The 22,516-nt window shown below is 44.1% G+C and overlaps 2 protein-coding genes across 5 annotated transcripts in view; both read left to right on the forward strand.

Moving 5' to 3' along the window:
* PEX1 (peroxisomal biogenesis factor 1) overlaps nucleotides 1-1,067 on the forward strand; it is a 51,648-nt gene extending 50,581 nt beyond the window's left edge. For both annotated transcript variants that reach the window (XM_048838136.2, XM_048838137.2), the window contains exon 24: nucleotides 132-1,067. In XM_048838136.2, coding sequence (XP_048694093.2) covers nucleotides 132-216 — 85 coding nt within the window. In that variant the 3' untranslated portion in view covers nucleotides 217-1,067. The remainder of the gene's footprint in view (nucleotides 1-131) is intronic.
* Nucleotides 1,068-9,628: 8,561 nt separating this feature from the next.
* The window catches only part of LOC125631430 (1-aminocyclopropane-1-carboxylate synthase-like protein 1), a 36,756-nt gene continuing 23,868 nt past the window's right edge, over nucleotides 9,629-22,516 (forward strand). The window contains exons 1-7 of one of the 3 annotated variants that reach the window (XM_075125862.1): nucleotides 9,629-9,866; nucleotides 13,491-13,550; nucleotides 16,097-16,167; nucleotides 18,211-18,280; nucleotides 19,507-19,573; nucleotides 21,056-21,153; nucleotides 22,427-22,504. In XM_075125862.1, coding sequence (XP_074981963.1) covers nucleotides 16,112-16,167; nucleotides 18,211-18,280; nucleotides 19,507-19,573; nucleotides 21,056-21,153; nucleotides 22,427-22,504 — 369 coding nt within the window. In that variant the 5' untranslated portion in view covers nucleotides 9,629-9,866; nucleotides 13,491-13,550; nucleotides 16,097-16,111. Of the gene's footprint in view, nucleotides 9,867-11,203; nucleotides 11,820-13,490; nucleotides 13,551-16,096; nucleotides 16,168-18,210; nucleotides 18,281-19,506; nucleotides 19,574-21,055; nucleotides 21,154-22,426; nucleotides 22,505-22,516 lie in introns of those variants that run through there. The other 2 variants (XM_075125861.1, XM_048838139.2) reach the window with 2 other exon arrangements.

Genomic DNA, 22,516 nt, shown 5'->3' on the forward strand with positions numbered 1-22,516 from the left:
CAACTCGTGCGTTATTCATAGTCACACACACCTGGTTTGGTCTTCATTGGCATTGATGTGTAACTAATGAGCAGTTTGAAAAGAATGATGGCATCTTATACTAATATGCTATTATTTATTTTTGTTTTTAGCTATGAGAATTTTCAGCATCCCAAGAAGAGGAAAGGGCAGAATGGAGCAACTTTCAGACCAGGACAAAAAGTGACTTTAGCGTAATAATTTTTCATGAGATTGTAATCACTAAATTGTAGCTTTAAATGTTAGATGTTTAAATTATAAGATCAGAATAAGTTTTATATTCATATGGGTTTATTACTGCAGTGACTGAACGACAGGCTTCTTTGAAATTAATTTTAAGTGCTGTAAAATTATTTGACATTTTATTTTGGAAAAATGTGTCTTCCTACAAATTGGTATTAAACATTTTGAGACAACATTGGTTACAATGTGTCTAATTGCTTATCTGCCAATGAAGTCCAGATTTTGAACTTATCATTGTGCAGTTTTTGGAAGGAATTGATGGTTTTATCAAGCTGTCTTCTTCCTCACAACAAATATATATGGTGTTTTCTTCACAGCTGTTATACAGTTGTATATCTATAGTTGTAATGAAAACCAAATGGCATCTTAAGGTAGATTTACCAAAATTCTGTGTTCAGGAGAAGCATGGTATTTATACAACTTATATGGATAAATTTTAGTAACTAACAACAGTGGAAATATACAAATATATTGAGCTATGTATGTTATGGTCTTTATAAGTCTAAGGGGGAAACATTCTGCATGTTTATTGGTAGGTAAGTAGTCCAATATATTCTTTCAGATCAGCTATAGATGAATAGAATGAAAAACAAACCAAAATCTAAGTTTACCTTCTAAAGTAAGAAGATAGAGACAGGATAGATTTATTTTAAAAAAGTGAAAAGATGCTTTCATTTTCCAGCTAACTAATCTGAGAAAGCATTGAAATGCTAAATCTGAAGGGATGACCAAGTGGAGAACTGGGATATTGATAAGCATCAGAACATAGTAAATTGTCAGTAAAATGCTCTGTGGAGTCACCTTCATAGTCAGAGTATGTGTGTGTTTTTTTTTTTAAATAGCATATTGTATTTCAGTGTCAAATATTGTACTGACAATCTTAAAATGAAAGCAAGTCTGCATCAGGCTCCACACTGAGATCCCCTTTCACTCTGCAGAATGAAACTATGATTACATACCATGGCTTGCAAAGCTTTCATGAAAACTTAACAGTACATACTACTCTACTTCCTCCTCACTCTTTTTAATGAGGAAGTTAATAAATATAATAATGGTATTTTACTTCCTCTCTATCCTCCTCCATCCCCCACCCCAAAAATTCTCTGAGCAAGAGAGCAAGTAGACTGTTACCACCAATGTGCTGTACTAACAGATGTAAAGATAGTTGAACCTTGATTGGGGCTGTGGGTAATACAGCCAGAGGTCACTATTAGCAATTAGCAGATATGAGATAATCTCTTCTTCACTAATCCTTCAATGATAACTAAAAACTAACAGATGGAATGAAGCATGTCTACAGACTATTTTATTCAGGTGTATGATTATGGTGTACAGGGAACATAAGAAACCCTTAGCCAGCCTGGGGAGAATTCCTCTGGTTCAGGCACTCATACCAGTCATAGGTAAGGCTAAGATTTAGTCGCAAGTATTTTTAGTAAAAGTCATGGACAAGTCATGGGCAATAAACAAAAAGTCACGGCCCCTGACCTGTCCATGACTTTTACTAAAAATACCCCTCACTAAATCTTAGGTGCTAGGGGGAGAGGGGAGAAGTGCTCCCACTGATGCTTCTGCTCTGGGGGGGCGCTCTGAGGGACATTACTGCTTCCAGGGGGGGCACTCTGAGCCCCGCCGCTGTTGGGGCGGCCTGGGCTCTGCTGATGCTACTGCTGGGGGGGCAGGGCCCCACTGCAGCTGCTCTGGGCATGGGGTGGCCTGAGGCCCCGCTGCTGTAGCTCCCAGACCATTGCTGCTCTCAGACCACTGCTCCGGGGCAGCATCCGGGACCAGCCACCTGGGGCTGCCCGAGCAGCAGCTGGCTCGGCTGGCCCCTGGCCGACCAGGTTGCTCGGGCGGCCCTGGAGTCAGCCGCACCGGCTGCTACAGAAGTCACAGAGGTCCTGGAAAGTCACAGAATCTGGGACTTCCATGACTCTTTGAAAGACTCGCAGCCTTAGTCATAGGCTGCCCTGTGCAGGCCTTCTCACAAAACCTAGCATATGAGGTATGCCAGGAATAATTCTCAGCTGCTGTGGGTTGTGAAACTACCCACAGGCAACCCAAGAATGAGCCCATATTTTTTTAAAGCATCTCTTAGCTGCTCTACTTTTCTCCAAGAGCCACACCAGCTCATGAACATAAAACCGGGGCATAGATTTGTTCATGTTCCCCTCTGTAGAAGTAAAATGGTGAACAAGGATGCCAGTTATGACAGTTAGGATGGTAGTGTTTGTGATGTGTTCATTAGAACTAGTCTGAGATCATGACACTAATTTCAAGTAGGCCACCAAAAGTCACTGGATAATAATGACATAATTAATCTATATTTGAACCACTGAGCTAAAGATGAAAGGGTCTGTGCCTCAATACTAATCCCTTATGTCACCCTGTGCCCCTGATGTGATATATAAAGCCGTGAAGTCAATTTTTTTTCTGGGTGCTTATTATAAACTGTAAAAGTTGACTGTAAAAGTTAGGTTATCATTTCAATCCTCTGTTATCATCTGTCTTGTCAGCTGCAACTGAAATGTTCTCAATTGCCAGCCATTCTTTCTCAGTAGTTGATGGGTATCTGAAGAAACAAGAGCTAAATACAGACAAGGTTAGGTAAGTGCAAGGGATTGTTTTGTTTTGTTTTGCTTCCTGGAAGCAAAATAGTTAGGGAAATGGTGTTTTGCATTGGATTTTTCAGTTAAGTCAGCACAAGATTTCCAATATGATCCCCCAAAAAAGAGAGCCATTGAACCAAATCCTGCATAGAATTCTTTGCCGGAGTAACACTGTCTGATTTTAGGAGAGGGTGGATTCTGGGAGTGGTTTAGAATCTCTAATTTATTTCTTTTACAGAATATTGATGATCTTAGCAGTACGGAAATCTATCATTCAGCCAAGGACTGATCCTTCAATAATAACTAAAAACTAACAAATGGAATGAAGCATGTCTACAGACTGTTTTATTCAGCTGTATGATTATGGTGTACAGGGGACATAAGAAACCCTTAGCCAGCCTGGGGAGAATTCCTCTGGTTCCGGCACTGCATACCAGTCATAGGTAAGGCTAAGATTTAGTCACAAGTATTTTTAGTAAAAGTCATGGACAGCTCATGGGAAATAAACAAAATGTCACGGCCCCTGACCTGTCCATGACTCTTACTAAAAATATCCCGAACTAACTCTTAGGTGCTGGCGGGAGGGGGCGCGGCACTCCCACTGATGCTTCTGCCTTGATCTGTTTCTAAAAAAAATCATTTTTCATATATAAAAACTGGTGTGAGAGATCAATTTTCTGTGGATCACAGCAGAATAGCTGTTTTGTTACACATGTACCTAAACCAGTAAGTACCAGTCTCTGCAAAAATTTGCAACAAACAATGGATAAAAGGCAGGTCTTGTTCCTGTCTGCAGTATAGTTCCAATGTCACCTTCTCCCCCATGTTCACTCTGCATTGGTCAAGAAACCTTTAGATGATTTTAGTCGATTCAAGCTATTTCTGTTTTTAAATTCTCTTCTGTTTTTGGAGGTTAATCAAGGACAGACAGCACTGCTATGTGTAAGAGATCCATCCCGTGCTGTGGTTATCTAATAGCCGCTAATCCCACGCTGCAGTTGTATAACATTTCCGAAGGAACTTCTAGGAAGTCACAGTAGCCTCCAAGTACTATGTAAAAAATATGTAACTAATACAACATGACCTTGTTTGGGTAGTAGAGAGTTACAAGCCTCTTTGGTGCACAATATGGTTTTATTAGCTGCCAACAGCTCAGAAAAGTTACTCTTAGACAACTGCAGGGACAGAATTTCTCCGACACCCATTTGGATAGCAGTCAAAAAACACTCCAGTAATCTGCATATTAAAAATGGATCAAAGACATGATGTTCTAACGTTAACAGAAGAAAATTTCCTTAGCAAAAAACAGGTAATTTTAAAAACAGAAGTAGTTTAAACCAGATGGAAAGTCTGTCTTCCATCCTGTGGCCTCCCAGGAGAATTACTAGTCTAAATGCAGTAGCGTGCACCCCTTGTCTCATACTGAGTGACACTAGCTCTCTTGATACTACTACTACTGTTCCCTTGCTCCATGCAGCACTGCCTGTGATAAACACTCCAAGCTTGCCTTGTCACATGTATGCTATTGTGCAGAACAGAGAAACAAGCACAAATCAAAGACAGTGCTGCAAAGCCGCCTCACTGGTACTGGAGAAGCAAAAGTCAGCAGCCTAGTCAGTACCAACATTAGCAGCAGAACACATTGCTGGACATTTTAACTTAAAGCCAACATCTTGTGACCCTCTAATGTCCATGAACCCTTGGGGAATTATTCCTGTCTATGCCTTCTTAAATCCTGGTAAACCCTCCTTGTAACTTCCATCACATTAAATTTTTCTCCTGGGCATGACAGTGTGACATTCCTCACGTATCCATCCTCCCCAGGCACACTGACAGACTCACAGAAATACCTGTACCTACGTCCAGGGTGGATAAAAATCAATGATTTTTGTAAAAAAAAAAAAAAAAAAAAAATAGGATTTTTTCATTCAAATTGGATTTTTTTTTATAAAAACACTTTTTGAGGGAAAAAACATATCTAAAGATAGTTTTAATTAAGATACATTATAGCTCAAAGATATCTCATCATGAAATTGGGATTATAAATTCTAATTCTATACTATGAGACAATATATTCATGTTATGTTTAAGAAAAGTTTTGTAAATGAGTTCCAATAGTTCATGAATTAGGGACCCAATCTTATGGTTCCAGGGGCTTCTGTATAGATTATTTAGGTTAATCTTTATCTACCCAATGGGACTCAGTGCTAAGTCTAGAAGATACCATCAGAGATGCTTAGTTTTGCAGTTCTCAAACTGTGGATGTGTGTATCCAGAAATAACATGCTTATTAACAGCAAAAATGTTTTAAATAAATAAATTAATATATAGAGGTGAGAAATAACAGACCTCAACCATATTGTCCCTCTGCAAATTTGTGTGCATGGAGTCAGTCCCTTGCCTCTCTCTAAACCTGCAAAGTTTCAAAAAGTTCAGTGAATAGAAGATTGTTGGGGGTGGAACAGATCTCGATAAGGAGAAGAACTCTGAAGATAAATGTGAGATGGGATGGACAGACAGTAGAAACAAAAGTGAAACTGTTTGAGCAACATATTCCAGAAGTCTTGAGATCTTTGAGTATAGCCTTCATTGATTTCAGATCTACCATACCATTCTCTCACTAAAAGGGAAAACCTATAATGGCAGCAGGCTGTAAAAGAGACCCAGTTTGGGGCTCATCTATCTCTGAGTTGTGAAGAATATGTATTAAGGTAATAACAACGAACAAGAATGCACTTTTATGTATCAGAGGCGTAGTTGTGTTTGTTTTTGTGGATACAGACTATGAGGAGTCTGGTGGCACCTTAAAGACTGTGAAAGTAGAATGAATTATACTGAAATTATAATTCATTAAAGAAATGCTACTTGAAGGGTTTGTTGAAATATAGTTGTCAGGAAGAGAAACATTAAGGAGTGTGAGACAGTGGGTCCTCAAACTAATTAACTTAGAGCTCTTACTGAGCTAGGAGATTGGTAAACGTTAGTATGCAAATAAGATATGTATGTATATTTGTCGGTTTCTCTTTCTTTTGTCTCTTATGTTAAATTGGCTTTGGCTAGCTGTATAAATAAGTTATCTTGAACCTCAGAGAGGGGCTCACATCTGAGTGCACTAGCAAAGCGCTTTGCTAGTAAACAGAGTGGTCTGACAAATTATGAGAGTCCTGAATCTGACTTTGACAATTTGGAGGTTCCACCGAGATGGCAACCGTCTTCACTGGGGCCGTGTGACTCCTGACTGTTCTTAGGACGGCCGTGGCAAGCCGGCACCTGGGCATTTGGCCCGAGCGGTCCTCCACCAGAACGGAAGGGTGCATGACCACAGTGAAGTCTACGCCATCGAACCTGTTGGTTCCCACTCTGTTCTGGTAGGGATCCCGGGATCTGACATCAGGAATCTGGTCAGGTAATTATTTCTGTGTTTTGTCCGGACTGAGGCCTATCTTGTCTCTGTGTCTATCTGTCCTTCCTGTGGTGTGTTTGAGTCTGGGCGCCATCTCCGTCTGGGGATCGGCTGACCAAAGGGTTCCTGTCCCCCCGGTCTGCGTGAGTGAAATCTGCACAATCGCAGCTGCACCGCGCCTTGGGTAAAACCCTTGGTGTGAAAGCAAGGGCGATTGAGGCAGTAGCCTGTGGGCTCCTTTTGTGTGTTGCACCGGGCATCGTTCTGACGAACCCGACTTTCCTTGTTGTGTGATTGGTGTGTGAAGTCCTCCTGTATGGGTAACCAGACGTCTAAGTCGGGACAGTTCCCTAAAGGAACGCCGACTCAGTTTATGTATTTTAGCAAGAGTCCGGACTCCTGTAAATTTCTGGAAAAATGGTCTAGGCTAAGGGGGTCAGGTAGAGTGGCTACTACCACCACTACGCTTCTGTCCCCAGAAGCCTTTACAGCTATTCTGAGGGAAAATGGGCCCTTTTCCCACAGAAATGATCTATAAGGGACTGCTGCAGGCAGCCCGCAGAGAGAGAATCTGATCAAAATTGTTTGACTATTGGGTAATGTAATCAAAATCACTAAAGGATGTAAGGGGTTTCTATTGGAACTTAACTTGGCTGCTCCTGGTTGTGTCTAGTTGTACAAGATTGAAGTGTAATCGGGGTACAGTTGTGTAAAAGAGTAATCACAGTGCAAGGGATGTTAGGCAAAAGAGAATTTTGTGTGTGTGTATAGTGCTAAAATCTGAAGCTGTGTCTCAGCTATTACCTGAGAATAAACTTATAGCTTGGTACAGCAGAGAATCTATTGCAAACATGGTCTGTTGCACAAGAGGGGAAACTGAGGTACACCACCTCATGAATTTCATAAATGACCAGTGAGTGGGTTAATTCACTAGCCTGACTATAGAACGGCCTGACTATAGAACAAAATAAGTACAGCCTGGAGGTAATTCTTCTGTTTTTCTGCAATTAGCAAGGAAATTTGTAAAAGAAAGTGGTATTATTATTAAGCAATAATCTGTCCCCCCAGGGGGGTGGAAATTGTTTCTTTTGTTTTTAGACTCTACAAGCAAGCTGGCGCCAGCGGAAGAATAACTCAGAATATCATGGATCTATGTTTTGTGTTGTTTGTCTGTGGTGTTTGTCTTGTTGCTAGCATTGTTGTGTTTTAATGAACAGAAAACCTCATGACATGGGTGGGGGATGGCTTCAAAGGGCTGACCTTGAGGAGGGGTGGGGGCAGATGTGTATGGGAATGCAAAAGGCTAACTCAGGAGAATCCCAAAATGCAGTGGCCAGTGTTAGGATCTTGGGACAAAGACCGAGTAGACGTCTTAAAAGACAAACTCAGCCAACCTAAAACTAAATTGGCAAAAGGAGAGGTTGATTGTTTCATGGAGTGGTGGGAAGAGGCAAATCATAGGTGGACAGAATCAAAACTTGCCTCTCTCAAAGATTCTGGCTTCTGTCCCACCAGATGCAACTCATTTTACTGTTGATGATTGGTGCTCTGCTTTCTTTTCTGTCCTGGTTCACCCTGACTCCCAGTTCCTGTTTGCCTTTTCTTACAAGGGGCAACAGTACACATGGACCACACTGCCCCAGGCGTATACTGAAAGCCCGTCATATTTTTCCCAAGCATTAGCCCGAGACCTTGCTGACCTTGTTTTCCCGTCCAGGTCCACACTAGTCCAATATGTAGATGATCTACTCCTCTGTTCCCCTTCATTGTCTGCCTCTGAAACTGACTCTTTAGTGCTCCTTACTGCCCTAGCTCCTTACTGCCCTAGCTTCTCGCTCTAAACTACAATTCTGTCAAGCTTCTGTCACATACCTTGGCCTTCTCCTCTCCCAGGGTTCCTGTGCACTTTCTCCCACCCGCGTCCAAGCTATCCTTAGCTTTCCCTGACCCCGCTCCCCACGCCAGGTCCGGAAGTTTGTAGGCATGGCTGGATTTTGCAGACAATGGATTCCCCAATATGCCTCCCTTGCAAATCCTCTCCAGGAACTCACTCGATTCTCTGTGCCTGACCCCATGCCGTGGCCCCCTGAGGCCAATTCTGCCTTTGTTTCCCTCAAACAGGGTTTGGCTTCTGCCCCTGCCTTAGGGCTGCCTGACTATTCTAAGCCTTTTACCCTTTTCTGCCACGAACAATCTGGGTATGCACTTGGAGTTCTCACTCAGATGCACGGAGAAAAGAACCGCCCAGTGGCTTATTTCTCTGCCACTTTAGACCCTGTTGCCCAAGGCTTACCCCGCTGCCTGCGTACTGTGGCTGCTGCAGCTCGCCTAGTCGAAATGTCTGATTCCCTTGTTCTCTGCTCTCCTCTTACCCTCCTGGTCCCTCACTGACCTCACCCTGCTCCAAGACTCTGCGCCAGAAACCGAGAAAGAATCCTGGGTTGCCCAAGGTTGCTCTCTACATCCTGATTCCTTTTGGCGCTCGCCTGCTGGCGCCTTTGTAGCCCCCTTTTCACTCTACCCATCTCTGGCCGCCCTGCTACACAGTGTTTCGCATGTCAGAAAGGAGGGGATGGTCTCTGCTGTAACTAAGACAGGATGGTGGGCCCCCCCCATTTTAGCTCTTTTGCAGCCCGCCACTGTGCAGCCTGTACCATTTGCCAAAGCCATAATATTGGTAAACCTGTAAAAGCAGCCCAGGGGTTCCAGGGCCTGCCTCAAGCACCGTTCTTGCACAAATGCCTAAGTGTCAACAATATGAATTTATATTGGTTATGGTATGTTTATTCTCCGGTTGGATTGAAGCCTTTCCTTGTCGCAAGGCTGACTCACTCTCTGTTGCCAAATGTCTGTTAAATCATATTATGCCTGCCAAGGGAATTCCTGCTACTCTGTCCAGTGATCGGGGTACACATTTTACTGGACAACTTGTTCAACACCTGGACCATATAGTGCGTATCAAACACCTGTTGCACTGTCCCTACCACCCACAGAGTGCAGGTGCAGTTGAAAGACGAAATGGTGTACTTAAGAATAAGCTTGCTAAAATTTGTGACTGTACAGGATTAAGCTGGCCAGTAGCCTTACCATTAGCCCTTATGGACATGAGATCCACTCCATCCCAAAGGCATAAATTAAGTCCCTTTGAAATTGTTATGGGACGCCCTATGCGAGCTATGACTACCATTACTCCCGTTTCAGATTTGAACTTGACTCACAGTGTGCTCCTTCAGTATTGCAAGGGACTAATGCAAGCTGTAAGTCACTTCCATTCACAGGTTCGAGTCGCCTGGCCCACGGAACCCACCTCCGATGTTTGCCACAACCTCGAGCCAGGTTGGGATTGGGATTGGGTCTATGTACAGCACCGTCATCGAAAGCACGCCTTGGAGCCCCAGTGGAAGGGTCCTCATCAGGTACTGCTTACTACACAGACGGCTGTTAGACTATCTGGCATTGCAGCATGCATACATGCTTCACAGTGTAAGAAGGCATCATCCCCAGAGAATCAATCATCACCTCAGGACAACGCAGAGTCAATTTTGACTCCAGAAGAAGACGTAGAGGAATAGTCTGCAATACCTTACAATAAGGTAAGGGTTGCCAGAAGCAGATGCTGTTCCTCGGCTGCTGGTATCTTACGGTCTGGGGAGACCACAATGACAATTCTTTCATCCAGCAGCAGGTGTGGATAGCTCAGACCCTTAATATTTCTAATTGCTGGGTCTGCAGCCACATCCCAGCCCACTCTCAAACTGGTGTTCCTGTGCTGGCTATCGCACTCAAGCTCCCAGACCTCACTGGAGGGCCTCGTCCGTTTAACAAAATATGGAACAGCAATGACACTTGGGAAGCGGTGGGAATAAATGTATCTAAATGGATAAGTGTGGTGGAGGGAAAAGGTCATTGGTGTTGGGTGTGTAATGGGGGGACAGGGCTGGATCTGGGGAAAAGCCGTTGCCTTCAGCATATTGTGGTCAATGTTGTATGGGATTATTCAAACAAAACTAAAAAGTGGTGGGCCGGATATGGAGATATGAATTTTTTCTCAACCTGGGACCAAACAGAGAAATCAATCTCATGTTCCCCCTACAGTAACCTTAGTGAAAACAATACAGTCTTTCAATGTCATGCAAATAACATCACTCCTTGTAAGGAGAATTATCCTGTACCCTTTGGGGGATACTACTCCTCCTTTGCAAACACCTATATGACAAATGGGTGCAACCGACCCTTCCTGGCCTTAATAGGCCATCACTGGGTGTGTGGGACCAAGGCTTATACCGCACTACCAGCTAATTGGTCAGGAATCTGTTATCCCGCCCGACTCTTCCCACAATTCCGAGTGCTAGGAACCTTCCCTCGAACGCCTCCACAATTTCAGGCGAAAAAGAAGGGATTTAACAGGTGCCCAATGGTATGTAAATAACATAAGCCCCTTAACCTGGGAACAGAGTAACAGCCGTGTTAGTCTGTATTCGCAAAAAGAAAAGGAGTACTTGTGGCACCTTAGAGACTAACCAATTTATTTGAGCATGAGCTTTCGTGAGCTACAGCTCACTTCATCGGATGCATACCGTGGAAACTGCAGCAGATATTATATACACACAGAGATCATGAAACAATACCTCCTCCCACCCCACTGTCCTGCTGGTAATAGCTTATCTAAAGTGATCATCAAGTTGGGCCATTTCCAGCACAAATCCAGGTTTTCTCACCCTCCACCCCCCTACACACAAACTCACTCTCCTGCTGGTAATAGCCCATCCAAAGTGACAACTCTCTTCTCATGCACATTGTGGGGCGAACGTCTCCCTAGCTGCACTGTAAGGCGGAAAGCACATTTCCTGTCCCTGTGAAATACTTATAATGCTGCGAAGTTCATTAAAAGGCAATTCCAACGCCTGTATTTAATCTCCTAACATACCAGCTTAGAACCAACCCCCTGCGTTTTGCCCCAGCACCATCTGGGCTTGACGCACGTACGGGACCACCTCAGGACGCGGCCATCTGGGTGGGCCCGCCGGAGGAGAGGGACTGTGCCAGGGGGTCTGCGGCCTTCCGTGTCCCGACGGCGCGGGAGGGGCTCGGGGACAGGCCCTGGCACCCGGCGATGCTCAGCGTCTCCTCAGCTAGCCCAGGGCCGGGCCGCGGGAGGGCCCTAGGGGGCTCTGGCCTGCAGCTTCCGGAAAGCCGAAGTCAGGGCGGGAGACTGCGAGGGGCGGTCCTCACCTCAGGGCACCCTGGGCCGGGCGCTGTGAGGACTGGGGGCGGCTCCAGCTGACGGGGCGGGGCGGCTTGTCCCTCTCAGCATCCCGGCCTGAAAGGCGCCGCCTTCCCGCCGCCTCTGTCCCTTCTTCCTTTGTCTGGACGCCGGCAAGGGCCGCTGTGGGCGCAGGATGAGCAGCGGCAGCGCAGGCGGCGATGGTCGGGCAGCGGCTCTCTCCGCCCGGGGCTCCCGCATCGCCAGCGGCGCCCGGGGCCTGCTGGACAAAGGCTTCGACTTGTACATCGCGGACCCCTTCGACCGGGACCGCAACCCGCGGGTGAGGGGAGCCGGCCGGGCACAGCCCCGCTTCCGGCGGGGGGAGACTGAGGAGTCCCGCAGGTTTGGGGGCGTCCGTCCCTCCGAGCGGGGAGAGGGCGAAGGGGCCCGCGACACGGGGATGGGCGCTGCGGAAGAGCGTTCCCTCCCTGGAGCCGGTGCCGGCAGACGGCAGGGGTCGTTAGGCGGTGGCTGGGGAAGCAGGCAGGGGGCGAGCCATCCATGGGAGCTGCTGACAGGGCCCCCGTCGCCCCGATATCAGAGCCCCGCGCAGGGTTGTATGCCCCCCCTGTGAGGCTGCAGTTCCCTTATCCCCCTTGCCCACACCGGGAACCGAGGCACCCCGGCTATGTTCACACCGCTGGGGGGGTTGCGGGGGAGAGGGAGTGACTTGCCCAAGGAGCAGGGCATTGAACACAGGGCACCAGGGTCCCAGGTTGGCAGCCTAAGCGCTGGAGCCTCCTTCCCGGCCACCTGTGGTGGTTGAGCGGGGCCGGGGAGGTCGGTGCTTAATCTGTGCCAGGCTGAGCCCTGGACCCGCTAGGGTTGGTAGTTCATAGTCCCGGCACCTCGGGGCTTGCCACGTCCGTTCTGAAAGGGAAAAAATAATATTTGAGCCCTGGCACCTGTTTCGTTACAAATTAAGCACTGTGTGTAGGGTTCCTCGCGATTCCTAAAGCCGGGCTTTAAAACGGCCCTCTGTGAACTGGGCTGCTGCAGGGTGACTAGGAGTACAGACGCAAGGCGGGAGGGAGGGGGAGAGCGAGACGCATTGTTGTTGCTGTTCGCTGTGGATGGTGCGGCTGAGCCAGTCTGGGCACGGTGGTTCAAACTGGTTTGTGCCAGTAATACTATGATGACGTTATTCGCTGCCCCGAAATCACCCTAACAAGGAGGTGCTGCTGCTGCTGCTCCTGCCTTTCCCTCTGCTCCCTCTCTGTTTGCATCGTGTCAGAAGAACATGAGCGTGTCTGCTGCACCGTTGCATATTGAGACCACTTCCCTGCCCCAGCAACCAATGTTATGTATTGTTTGGTGTTATATTCCGACAGGATTAGGAATAATCAGTGTTCTATATTGTGAGAGCATTCATTTGCTAGCGCACAGATGGATGCCAGCAAACAATTCCAGCTCCTTTGATTCCATTTCCAGAGGCTAGTGGTTTTTCTGATACAAACAAGGTTTCTTGTTGTCCAGAGCAGAGTGAATTGTGTCAGGCTATTGGCACAGTTGTCAGCCGCAAACAATCAAAAACAGAATGTTAACTTAAAAATCATGAGAGCTTAAAAAATAAAATGTAGGGTTCTCTTTATTTGCTTCCTAGTTTTTGAGCCTTTATGAGTAACATTTTCAAGCTTTTCTCCACAACTAGGAGAACTAGAAACTTAGTTTAATTTTAAATGAAACTGAGATTCTCACATAATCACCTGGCTTCAGGAGTTGAGGCTTTAAGAAAAGCACCAAATATCCCAAGGCTTATGATAAAATAGCCTGTCACAGTTATTCTCAACTCTGGCAATCTTTCATACTGGACTCTGGCTAACAGGTTTGGGCCACTGAGTTGGAGATATGGTAGTAAATGTTTCAGGCCCTTCCTATAAAGACAAAGGGAATCCAAACTGGATTATTTTTAGATAACCTCAGTTGTTTAATACCTGTCATTTTCTTTCAGGGCATTTTGAATTTGGGAACAAGCGAGAACAAACTTTGCTATGATTTAATACAGGAAAGAGTAAGTGGATATGAATAATTTGGAATTATGGATTTTGACCTATAGAATGGTATTGCAGCTGTCAGTTGAATTTTAATAATGGTGTGGTGTTTTACAGATGAATAATTTAGAACAGAATAAATAATGCCTTTAATTATCTCTAGCTAATCGATAGCATTATGATAAACAACTTTTTTAAAAAACCATGCTATATACTTAATATTTGTATAGTCAGATACACTTAGCAAAGTAATATAACAATGAAAAGTGTGGCTCTGGCTGAGGGCCAAAACCATTTTCTTTTAAATTTGCCTAAGCAACATCATTCAGATTTTTAAAAAATGTTCAATCCAAAGTGTTCATTTATGTTTAGATAGAAATAATTTAAAGTACTCTTCTCATTTAATCCAAAAAAAAATTGTTTGGAGATTATTTTTTTTTATGAGAGAAATTACTGAGTACTCTATCATGTGGTTTGATTCTCTCCTGGGGGAGCCAAAACTCTTACCTAGAATGGAAAACATTCTTTATGTTGGAATTATGTATTGATTTTAAGCAAAACTATTTTTAAAAAGTAAGTAATTTTCTGTATACCAGTCCAGATTTCAGGCTGCAGTGCTGCATAAAGGCAATTTTTATTATCTGAAAAATGATAATATAAAAATGGCACCTTTTTAAGTGAGAAAGTAACTTTTAAAAAAAAGTTTGTTAGCCCTGCTTAGCTAGCACAGCTATGGAAAAATAAACTAGATTTTATTTTGGGTCACACAGCAGCAAAATTAATTTTCAATTGTAGTGCCAGCTTGTGCTTTCATTTAGACTTGTTCACCCATACTAAAAGTCACTGAAATTGCACGGATGCAATTTGTTCTGCAGAATCTTTATTACTGATGTCAGTGCTTGATTTGTAGATCTCAAGGTGTGTTGGCAGGCCTGACCATTTGGGAGAGGAAATATTTTTTTAATAACATGAAATCTGTGCAAATTTTAGCTATACGTAGTTGACCCAGTAAATATGGAACTGCACATTGTCTTTATTAGTCACTTTTCAGACTAGATTCACATTTTAAAATACAAAAATCTAACCCAGTTGCTTCGGCTATTTCTTAACTGTACCAGGTAAAATTATTGTCTCCTTCCCAACCAACTGAGAAGCTAAGTTATGCACCATAGGTGCCGACTTCCCCTTTAGCTCGGGGGTGCTTGACTCCACCCAGACCCCGCCTCCACTCCATCCCTTCCCCCAAGTCCCCGCCCACCACAACTCTTCCCGCTCTGCTCCCATCCCGCTGTTCCCCACCTCCTCCCCCAAGCGCACCCCCTCCCTGCTCCTCCTCCTCTCTCCCGAAGGTTCCTACGCACTGCGAAACAGCTGTTCGCAGCACGTGGGAGATACTGGGAGAAAGGGGGAGATGTTGGTCAGCAGGGCAGGCAGGAGGCGCTGAGAGGGAGGGGGAGTAGCTGGTCTGCAGGGCCACCAGCAGGCGGGAGGCGCTGGGAGGAAGTGGGGAGCTTGGCTGCTGGTGTGTGCTGCTGAACAGCACCTGCTAATTTTTCTGTGTGGGAGCTCCAGCCTTGGAGCACCCACGGAGTCGACACCTATGGGGGCGCCCCTCCCCCAGCCCCAACTCAGCCCCAAACCTGTCGCAGCTTGGGGAGGGGCGGCCTGAAGCAAGCCCCGGCCTGGATTGGCTGGGGGTGGGGCGCCTATCACATGGCCCCAGCCCAGGTGCTGCAGAGGGAAGAGAGAGCTGGGTGGAGTCCTCTCTCCCCGCCTTAGCCCCGGAGCACCCTCCTGCACTCCAAACCTCTCATTCCTGGCCCCACCCCAGAGCCCGCACCCCCAGCCAGAACCCTCACCCTATTTGCCCCAAACCCTCTCCCCCAGCCCTGAGCCCCTCATCCCCAACCCACCCCAGAGCCCGCACCCCCAGCTGGATCCCTCATACCCCTCACCCCAACCCTCTGCCCCAGCCCTGAGCACCCTCCCAAACTCCAAACCCCTCAGCCCCACCCCCACCACATGAATTTTGTTATGTGCACCAATATGAAAGTGATGTGTCACACATCACCTCCATATTGGTGCACATAACAAAATTCATTCTGCACATGTGTGGGAAAAATTATAGGGAACACTGCTGAGAAGGTAATTAAACACAATTGACCTTTCATTTTTAAAAGAATGCTGCACCTCCTGTAAATATTAAAAGAAAATGGTGGAGATTTTGGTGTGTATTCAAACAGTAATTATAGAATCTCTGAGATTAGTACTAGTATATTTTCACGCAGCAATGTGTTGGATTTAACCAGGACAGAACAATCCATAAATAACTTTTTGCTGATCTGAAGAAACTGCTGATGAGCATCTTACAAATAAAGAGATGGAAGTTTAAACTGGGAAGATGGATGTAACTCTGGAATATTAAGATTTTCCATCTCCCCATTGTTACAGAATGGTATTATGTAACTACATAGATTGTCATGTGGTTCAGTAGAACACAAACTCATAGGTAAGAATACGTTTTTCTACAGTATGTTTACGTCTTTCTGTTTTTTTATGTTAACAGCTCACAAGACCTGACATGAACTATCTGGAACCTCAACTTTTGCAATATTCTGATACACAAGGCATTGAAAGGTATGAAGTCATTAAAATATTGTCTCTTTTTCAAAATTTGGTGTGGTTTCATTTAATCTACAAACCCAGGGGTTTATACCCAGTTTAATATTAGCTGCTTGCTCTGAAGATGTTTTTCTGTTTTCTGTTGGTTTTCAAGAGTTACTTTCCTGGTTTTTTTCCAGCTCCTCTGACCTTTACCCTACCGCCTCTCCCCCAAAAAAGCATGACACCTTGCATATAGGCAGGGGAGAATGCTGTGGAGGTCCTTTCACAGCTAGTAGCAGTAATTCTCACAGGCAAACTCTGGCAGTGAACAGTTAAGCTATAACTCTGTGTTCTTCAGAGACAGAATCAGGGTGAATGCTGATCCTGTAAATATCAATGGGAATTTTGCCATTGACTTAGGTGGGGTCCGCCTGAGAATATAATCTTGATTTACTCAGATTTCACTGATTTTTGTTGCACCAGTTCTTGGGTTCCTTCCAAAAACAGGTCCCAACAGTGGAGTGGGTGCAAAGATGCATCTGCTTTTTCTAGTTATTTTTTCATACAAAAAGAAAAGGAGTACTTGTGGCACCTTAGAGACTAACCAATTTATTTGAGCATGAGCTTTCGTGAGCCACAGCTCACTTCATCAGATGTGTACCGTGGAAACTGCAGCAGACTTTATATACACACAGAGAATATGAAACAATACCTCCTCCCACCCCAGCAGGACAGTGGGGTGGGAGGAGGTATTGTTTCATATTCTCTGTGTGTATATAAAGTCTGCTGCAGTTTCCACGGTACACATCTGATGAAGTGAGCTGTGGCTCACGAAAGCTCATGCTCAAATAAATTGGTTAGTCTCTAAGGTGCCACAAGTACTCCTTTTCTTTTTGCGAATACAGACTAACACGGCTGTTCCTCTGAAACCTGTCAATTTTTTCATACAGTTATCATAGTTCTGGGGTGGCCAAACATACTGACCCTCCAAGCCACATACAATAATCTTCAAAAGTTCAAGAGCCCAGTGTGCCTGCTTGGGGTTCAGGGCTTCAGCCCTGCAGCAAGGTGATGGGGCTAGGGCTTTCTGCCCTGTAGGGAGGGAGGTCTTGGTGTTTCAGCCCTATGGCAGGCACCCCCCTCCTGCTGAAGCCCTGAACCACTGCAGGGCTGAAGCCCCGAGACCAGCAGTTCTCAACCTGTGACCACATGCAGCCCAATTAGCACAGAGCTGCAGCCCAGATGTGTGCTATAAGAATTCAAAATTTGCTGCTCTGGTCTGGCAGGGGGCGGGGCTGGCTGAGGGTGCGAGAGCATAAGGCAGCCTGCAGGAGCGCTTCTGCCAGCAGGGGGCTGGCGAGTACTGCAGGGGGCGGGAGAGTGGGTGTCTGGGCAGGTTGTGTGTGTGTGGGGGGGGAATTCTCGGCAGTGAGGGAGTGAGGTGCTGGAAACTAGGGGTTTGTGGGAATGCTGCAGCACCCCCAGGTTTTAGGTGGGACTCTGCTCTTTGCCCGGTTCCTCTGGTCCTGGTTGCTAGCTTGTGCCCAGTGCTCCACTCCTAGCTGCCTGGCCCCATGCCCATGGCTCAACTCCTGGCCCCGCTCTGTGGAGGGGTCTCTGGGTAGGCGAGGGGGTGCTGGGCATAGGGAACTGTGGGGCAGTTTTTTGCGGCAGGAAGAAGGGTGCTTAAGATGAACTTTAACTGTAAAAGAGCCACATGAGGCTCATGAGCCACAGTTTGGCTTCCCCTGTCATAATTGATCCACATTTATTAAAATTCTGCACCAGACAGTTTTAGTGGGAAAGAGCCTATCCAAAGCAACCTAGGCTGTGGAAGCTACAGTTGCTGGTTGTCCTTCACACCAGCCTGTTTGTTTTGGCCTACTGACCTCAAGTCCTGTAACAAGCCAGACATCTTCAGAAACTGAACTTAGTGGAACCAAAATTTGTCCATCTTTCATGAGAGTAAAAGTGTATCATGCATTTGTCCTATTCTAGATAAAGCCTATTTTATGTATTTTGATCTTTTTGTAAGAAGAATTATGTAATGCAAAGTGTTTTAATTTTGCATTTCAGCTTCAGAGAAGAAATTGCCAAATTTCTCACTGAGTATGCCAAAGCTCCAAAAGCACTGAATCCAGAGCATGTAAGAAATGAGTGCTTCATCTCTGCATCTTGCTTTTTTTAGCTATAGATATTTTCTGTACAGATTTGCTTATCTTTTAGAAGGTATTATAAAAGCATTTCCAGGAGTCTTATCAAATTTAAAATGTTCTGGATTGCAAACAACACGTGAAACTAGTTACAAACCCACTTAGTATGAAGAACTTATGCTGTTGTTCTTTGACCCTTCACTGATCTTAAATCCATGAAGTTCTAGGGCCCACTTGCTCCAGATTTATGTTGTAGGGAGGAGCTATACCCATGAGGAGGAAAACTGCAGGTTGGGTTCTGAAAGGGTTAGGGAGTTATGGCTGTATTCTTCCCACCCCCTTTACTGCCATGGAAAAACTGTGTGTGTGGAGACTACGAATTGGGTAGGAGGGAAGCAATTATGTCTCCCCAAATCATTTGCATAGGTTCCAAATTTAGAGTAATAGCTTGTGTACTTATGTATAACAAAATGAGCACTAAAATTCTTCCAGCGGTTATTGACTCATTGACTTCAGCTGGGAGCGGCATATGCACAGTAACAAGATATGGCTGCTAAAAGCTTCATTTACTTCTGGGCTCTGATATTGTAAGCAACAATATATCAAGACTTTTCTATCCACCTCTGGATAGTAGGTGTGTAGCACTCTTGAGGCCTCAGTTAATCTGCCTCCAGCTGCTGGGAGCTAGAAGGAGCTTTCTATATCTTCACCTCTTTCTTTCTCACACACACCACCATTGAGCCTCTGGACTGTTGGAAAGGAGGCATTATTGCAGGACTGCACATTTTGGGAAAAACTTTCCAACAGATAGTGGTTATAAATCTTTCCACTAAACCCAACTTTAGGTCTCAGTGTTGCCGCTCGTGTGTGATGTGCATGCAGGTTCAATTTAGAAGGCTGTTGACTTTTTTTAAACCAATAGTGCAAACCATCTTTTTTTTTTTTTTAGTTTATTTTCAAAATATTACAAATTGTGAAGCTGGGGTTTACAATGAAATGCATTAAAAAACCTTAACTGTAGAAGCATGACCAGCTTGGATATTATATAAAACACTCAGTTTGCAAGATCACAATCTTGCTTTACAATAATGGTTGCTTTTTAATAAAGTTCTTATCAAATCCAATTCTTGCATATTCTTTAGTTTTCTAAGTATTACATTCTAACCAGCCACAAAGGTGTTGGTAATTCTGTTGATATAATGTTGTTTACTTGTTTCAGATAGTTGTTATGAGTGGCTGTTGTGCTGTCTTTGCTACCCTTTCAACTGTGTTATGTGATCCTGGAGGTAAGCTTAAAAATAAATGTTCTTAATCTGAAAGCATTATATATACAAAAAAAATGAAATTCACCTGTAGTTTAATGAATGTATGTCATCCACAGTGGCAGTAACCTAGCTATTTATTGTATTTATATTAAAAGGGATAAAAGACACCTATCCAAGGCTCTAGGTGCCCTGACGTATGAATTACAAAAATCCCACCAGCATTAAAATAATAATTCCAATAGAAATCCAACTAGCCACCTACAGAGATTCGTTTTCACCGCTTCATTATTACAGAAAGCATATCCTTAGTCCTCTCCAAAATCCCTGTCAAAGATCTCTTTCAGCGTGCCTGGAAGGTCACCAAATCTGGGCAGTTTTGGATAATGGGAGGGAGTGAATTCCAGAGTCTCAGTGCCCTCACAGTGAACACCATGCCCCCTCCTCCTCTCTATTATAGTGAGAGCACCCCCTCAGACACCTATAAGATGTAAACTTTGGGGACAAGCACTGTTGCTGAATGTTCTGAAAACGTATGGAAATGTAAGTTTTCAGTGTTAAAAGCAATGGTAGTATACAGATTAATCAAAATGGCAAGCGTTACTTCTAGACTTTGTTTACATGAACCACAGAAAATATTGACTGCAAATGATAAATATAGATATAAATTAAATAAGGATATGAATAGGCTACCCTGGAAATACTGCAGTACGTAGGAATAAGTAGGATGCAAGGAAAAGAAGATTTACTTATTTCATTGCAGCACCTAAATGAGGATGGGGAGAAGGAGGAGGGAATGCAAATCTTGGAGTCAAGCCAGTGGCCATGTGTATGTTTCAAACTACTGGTTGTAAAGTTCTGAATGTAGAACATCATGACAGAAATAAAAGCTTAAATAATAAGGGAGTTGCATGGAAGGAGCTACCTTAAAAGATGGAAAAGAAAGAACATCCATTTGAAAAGGAAGTGACTGTATTGTATCTGACAATATACAACTATTGTGCTTGGATACCACAGTGAATGGTGCAGTATAAAAACCTATATACTGTATAAAAGATCAAATGGGCATTATAACATGGGGGATGCTGGCAGCTGAGTATAATACAGAAAAAGTAATTAAGATTTACAGCATTTACCTGAAGAAAAGATGGCAACAGTTGACCATTAACAAAATGATAATTTAAGAACACACTAGTCATATGCCAGTTTTGATATTAAAGAAACACCCAGTGGGTCAGGTCACCTTCAACTCATGCTTCATAAGTGATTGTCAAAATAGAAATTGAACTAAAAATGCAACGAAAAAAACAGAAAGTGACTCGGCAAATGGAACGAATTGCTTTATGCTGGGTATCAGTAGCCATTCACTTTAATGTGCAAAGTAGATGGTGAGAGTAGATTGGATATATATCTCTTGGAAACAACAGAGTCAGTCTGTTAATGTATAGTGAAGTAATTGATAATGAGAATGTTTAATGTTACCTCTTATTTGCATTTTTGGTTTAGATGGGTACCTTATTCCTACTCCATATTATGGTGGAATAAATTCAAAAACCTGGCTGTATGGTGGAATACAACCTGTCCATGTGCCTTTGTTTAGTGAGGTAAAACTTCAGTTTATTAAAGACTGTATTATATGTGAGCACAAAAATGTATGTTAAAGAATTTGATTGACAGTTTCACACGGAGCATTAAAGCAACAAAAGACCACAGATTAAAGCAGGCATGGAAACTGAATTAGCCTCTCATCTTTTGATGTTTGGAGTGTTGTTGTAGCCATGTTGGTCCAGGATATTCAAAAGACAAGATGCGTGAGGTCTTATCTTTTATATAACCAGCTTGTGTTGGTAAAAGAGACAAACTTTTGAGCTTACATATAGCTCTTCTTCAGTTCTGGGCTCTGTGTAAACTCAAAAGTTTGTCTCTTTCACCAGCAGAAACTGGTTCAATAAAACATATGACCTCACCCACCTAGTCTCTCATCTTTAGAGGAAGACTGTCTTGTTCAGGTTGCAGCATATTGGTTGGATGGCGTGATCAACTTTATACTTCAACTGTCTATACAGTACCTGCTCTGTTTACATGCAGAATAAGTTTTGCAGAACTGGCTGTTCACCTTTCACAAGTGTTAAATTCATTGTGTAAATGTTTATTTTCTCTAGCCCTGGAATATGTATTTCTCTCTCGAGTTGTACATTTTGGTTCACTGTGGGAAGGCGAGAGCAGTCTGGGATAAAGATAACATTTAAAAACAAAATTATTGATGTGTGGACAGGATTATTCTTGGGTTATGAATTTGGAGATGGACCTTGGTTTTGTTCCAGTAGCTTGTTTTTCCTCCTTCCTACTTGCACCATTGTTTTTGAAAACTTGCTTTGTATATGCTATTCAGCAGTCACACTTAGGGTATGTCTATGCTGCAATTAGACAATCACAGTTGGCCCGCAGCTCACATGGCAGGACTGTTCAATTGCGGTGTGGAGGTTCGTGGTCAGGTTGCAGTCTGAGCTCTGGGACCCTTCTACCTCACAGGGTTCTAGAATCCAGGCTGCAGCCCAAGTCTGAATGTCTATACTGCAGTTAGACAGCCCCTTAGTCTGAGCCCCGCAAGCCTGAATCAGCTGGCATGGGCAAAGCAGGGGCTTTTAATTGGAGTGTAGACATATCCTTAGAAGGTAAGGGGAGCAATAATAACTATAGTCAGATATTGCTTTCTTCCAGAAATCACTTCTGCAAATACATATCAGATACATCCCTCTCCTCTTTAAAGCTCCCTTCCATTTAGACTGGATTATTTTAGAAACTTTAACTACTATTGTATTTGCATTATTTGGAAATGATTCCTTAACTGTTTTTTGTCGGTTTTGTCTTGCACAGGTGACTGATGAAGAAAGTCACCCTTTTCAATTAACAGTTGAAAAATTAGAGGCTGCCCTACAGAGAGCTAAAGAACAGGTAGGAATGGTA

Source organism: Caretta caretta, chromosome 2 (assembly GCF_965140235.1).
Source record: "Caretta caretta isolate rCarCar2 chromosome 2, rCarCar1.hap1, whole genome shotgun sequence".
Lineage (NCBI taxonomy): Eukaryota > Metazoa > Chordata > Testudines > Cheloniidae > Caretta > Caretta caretta.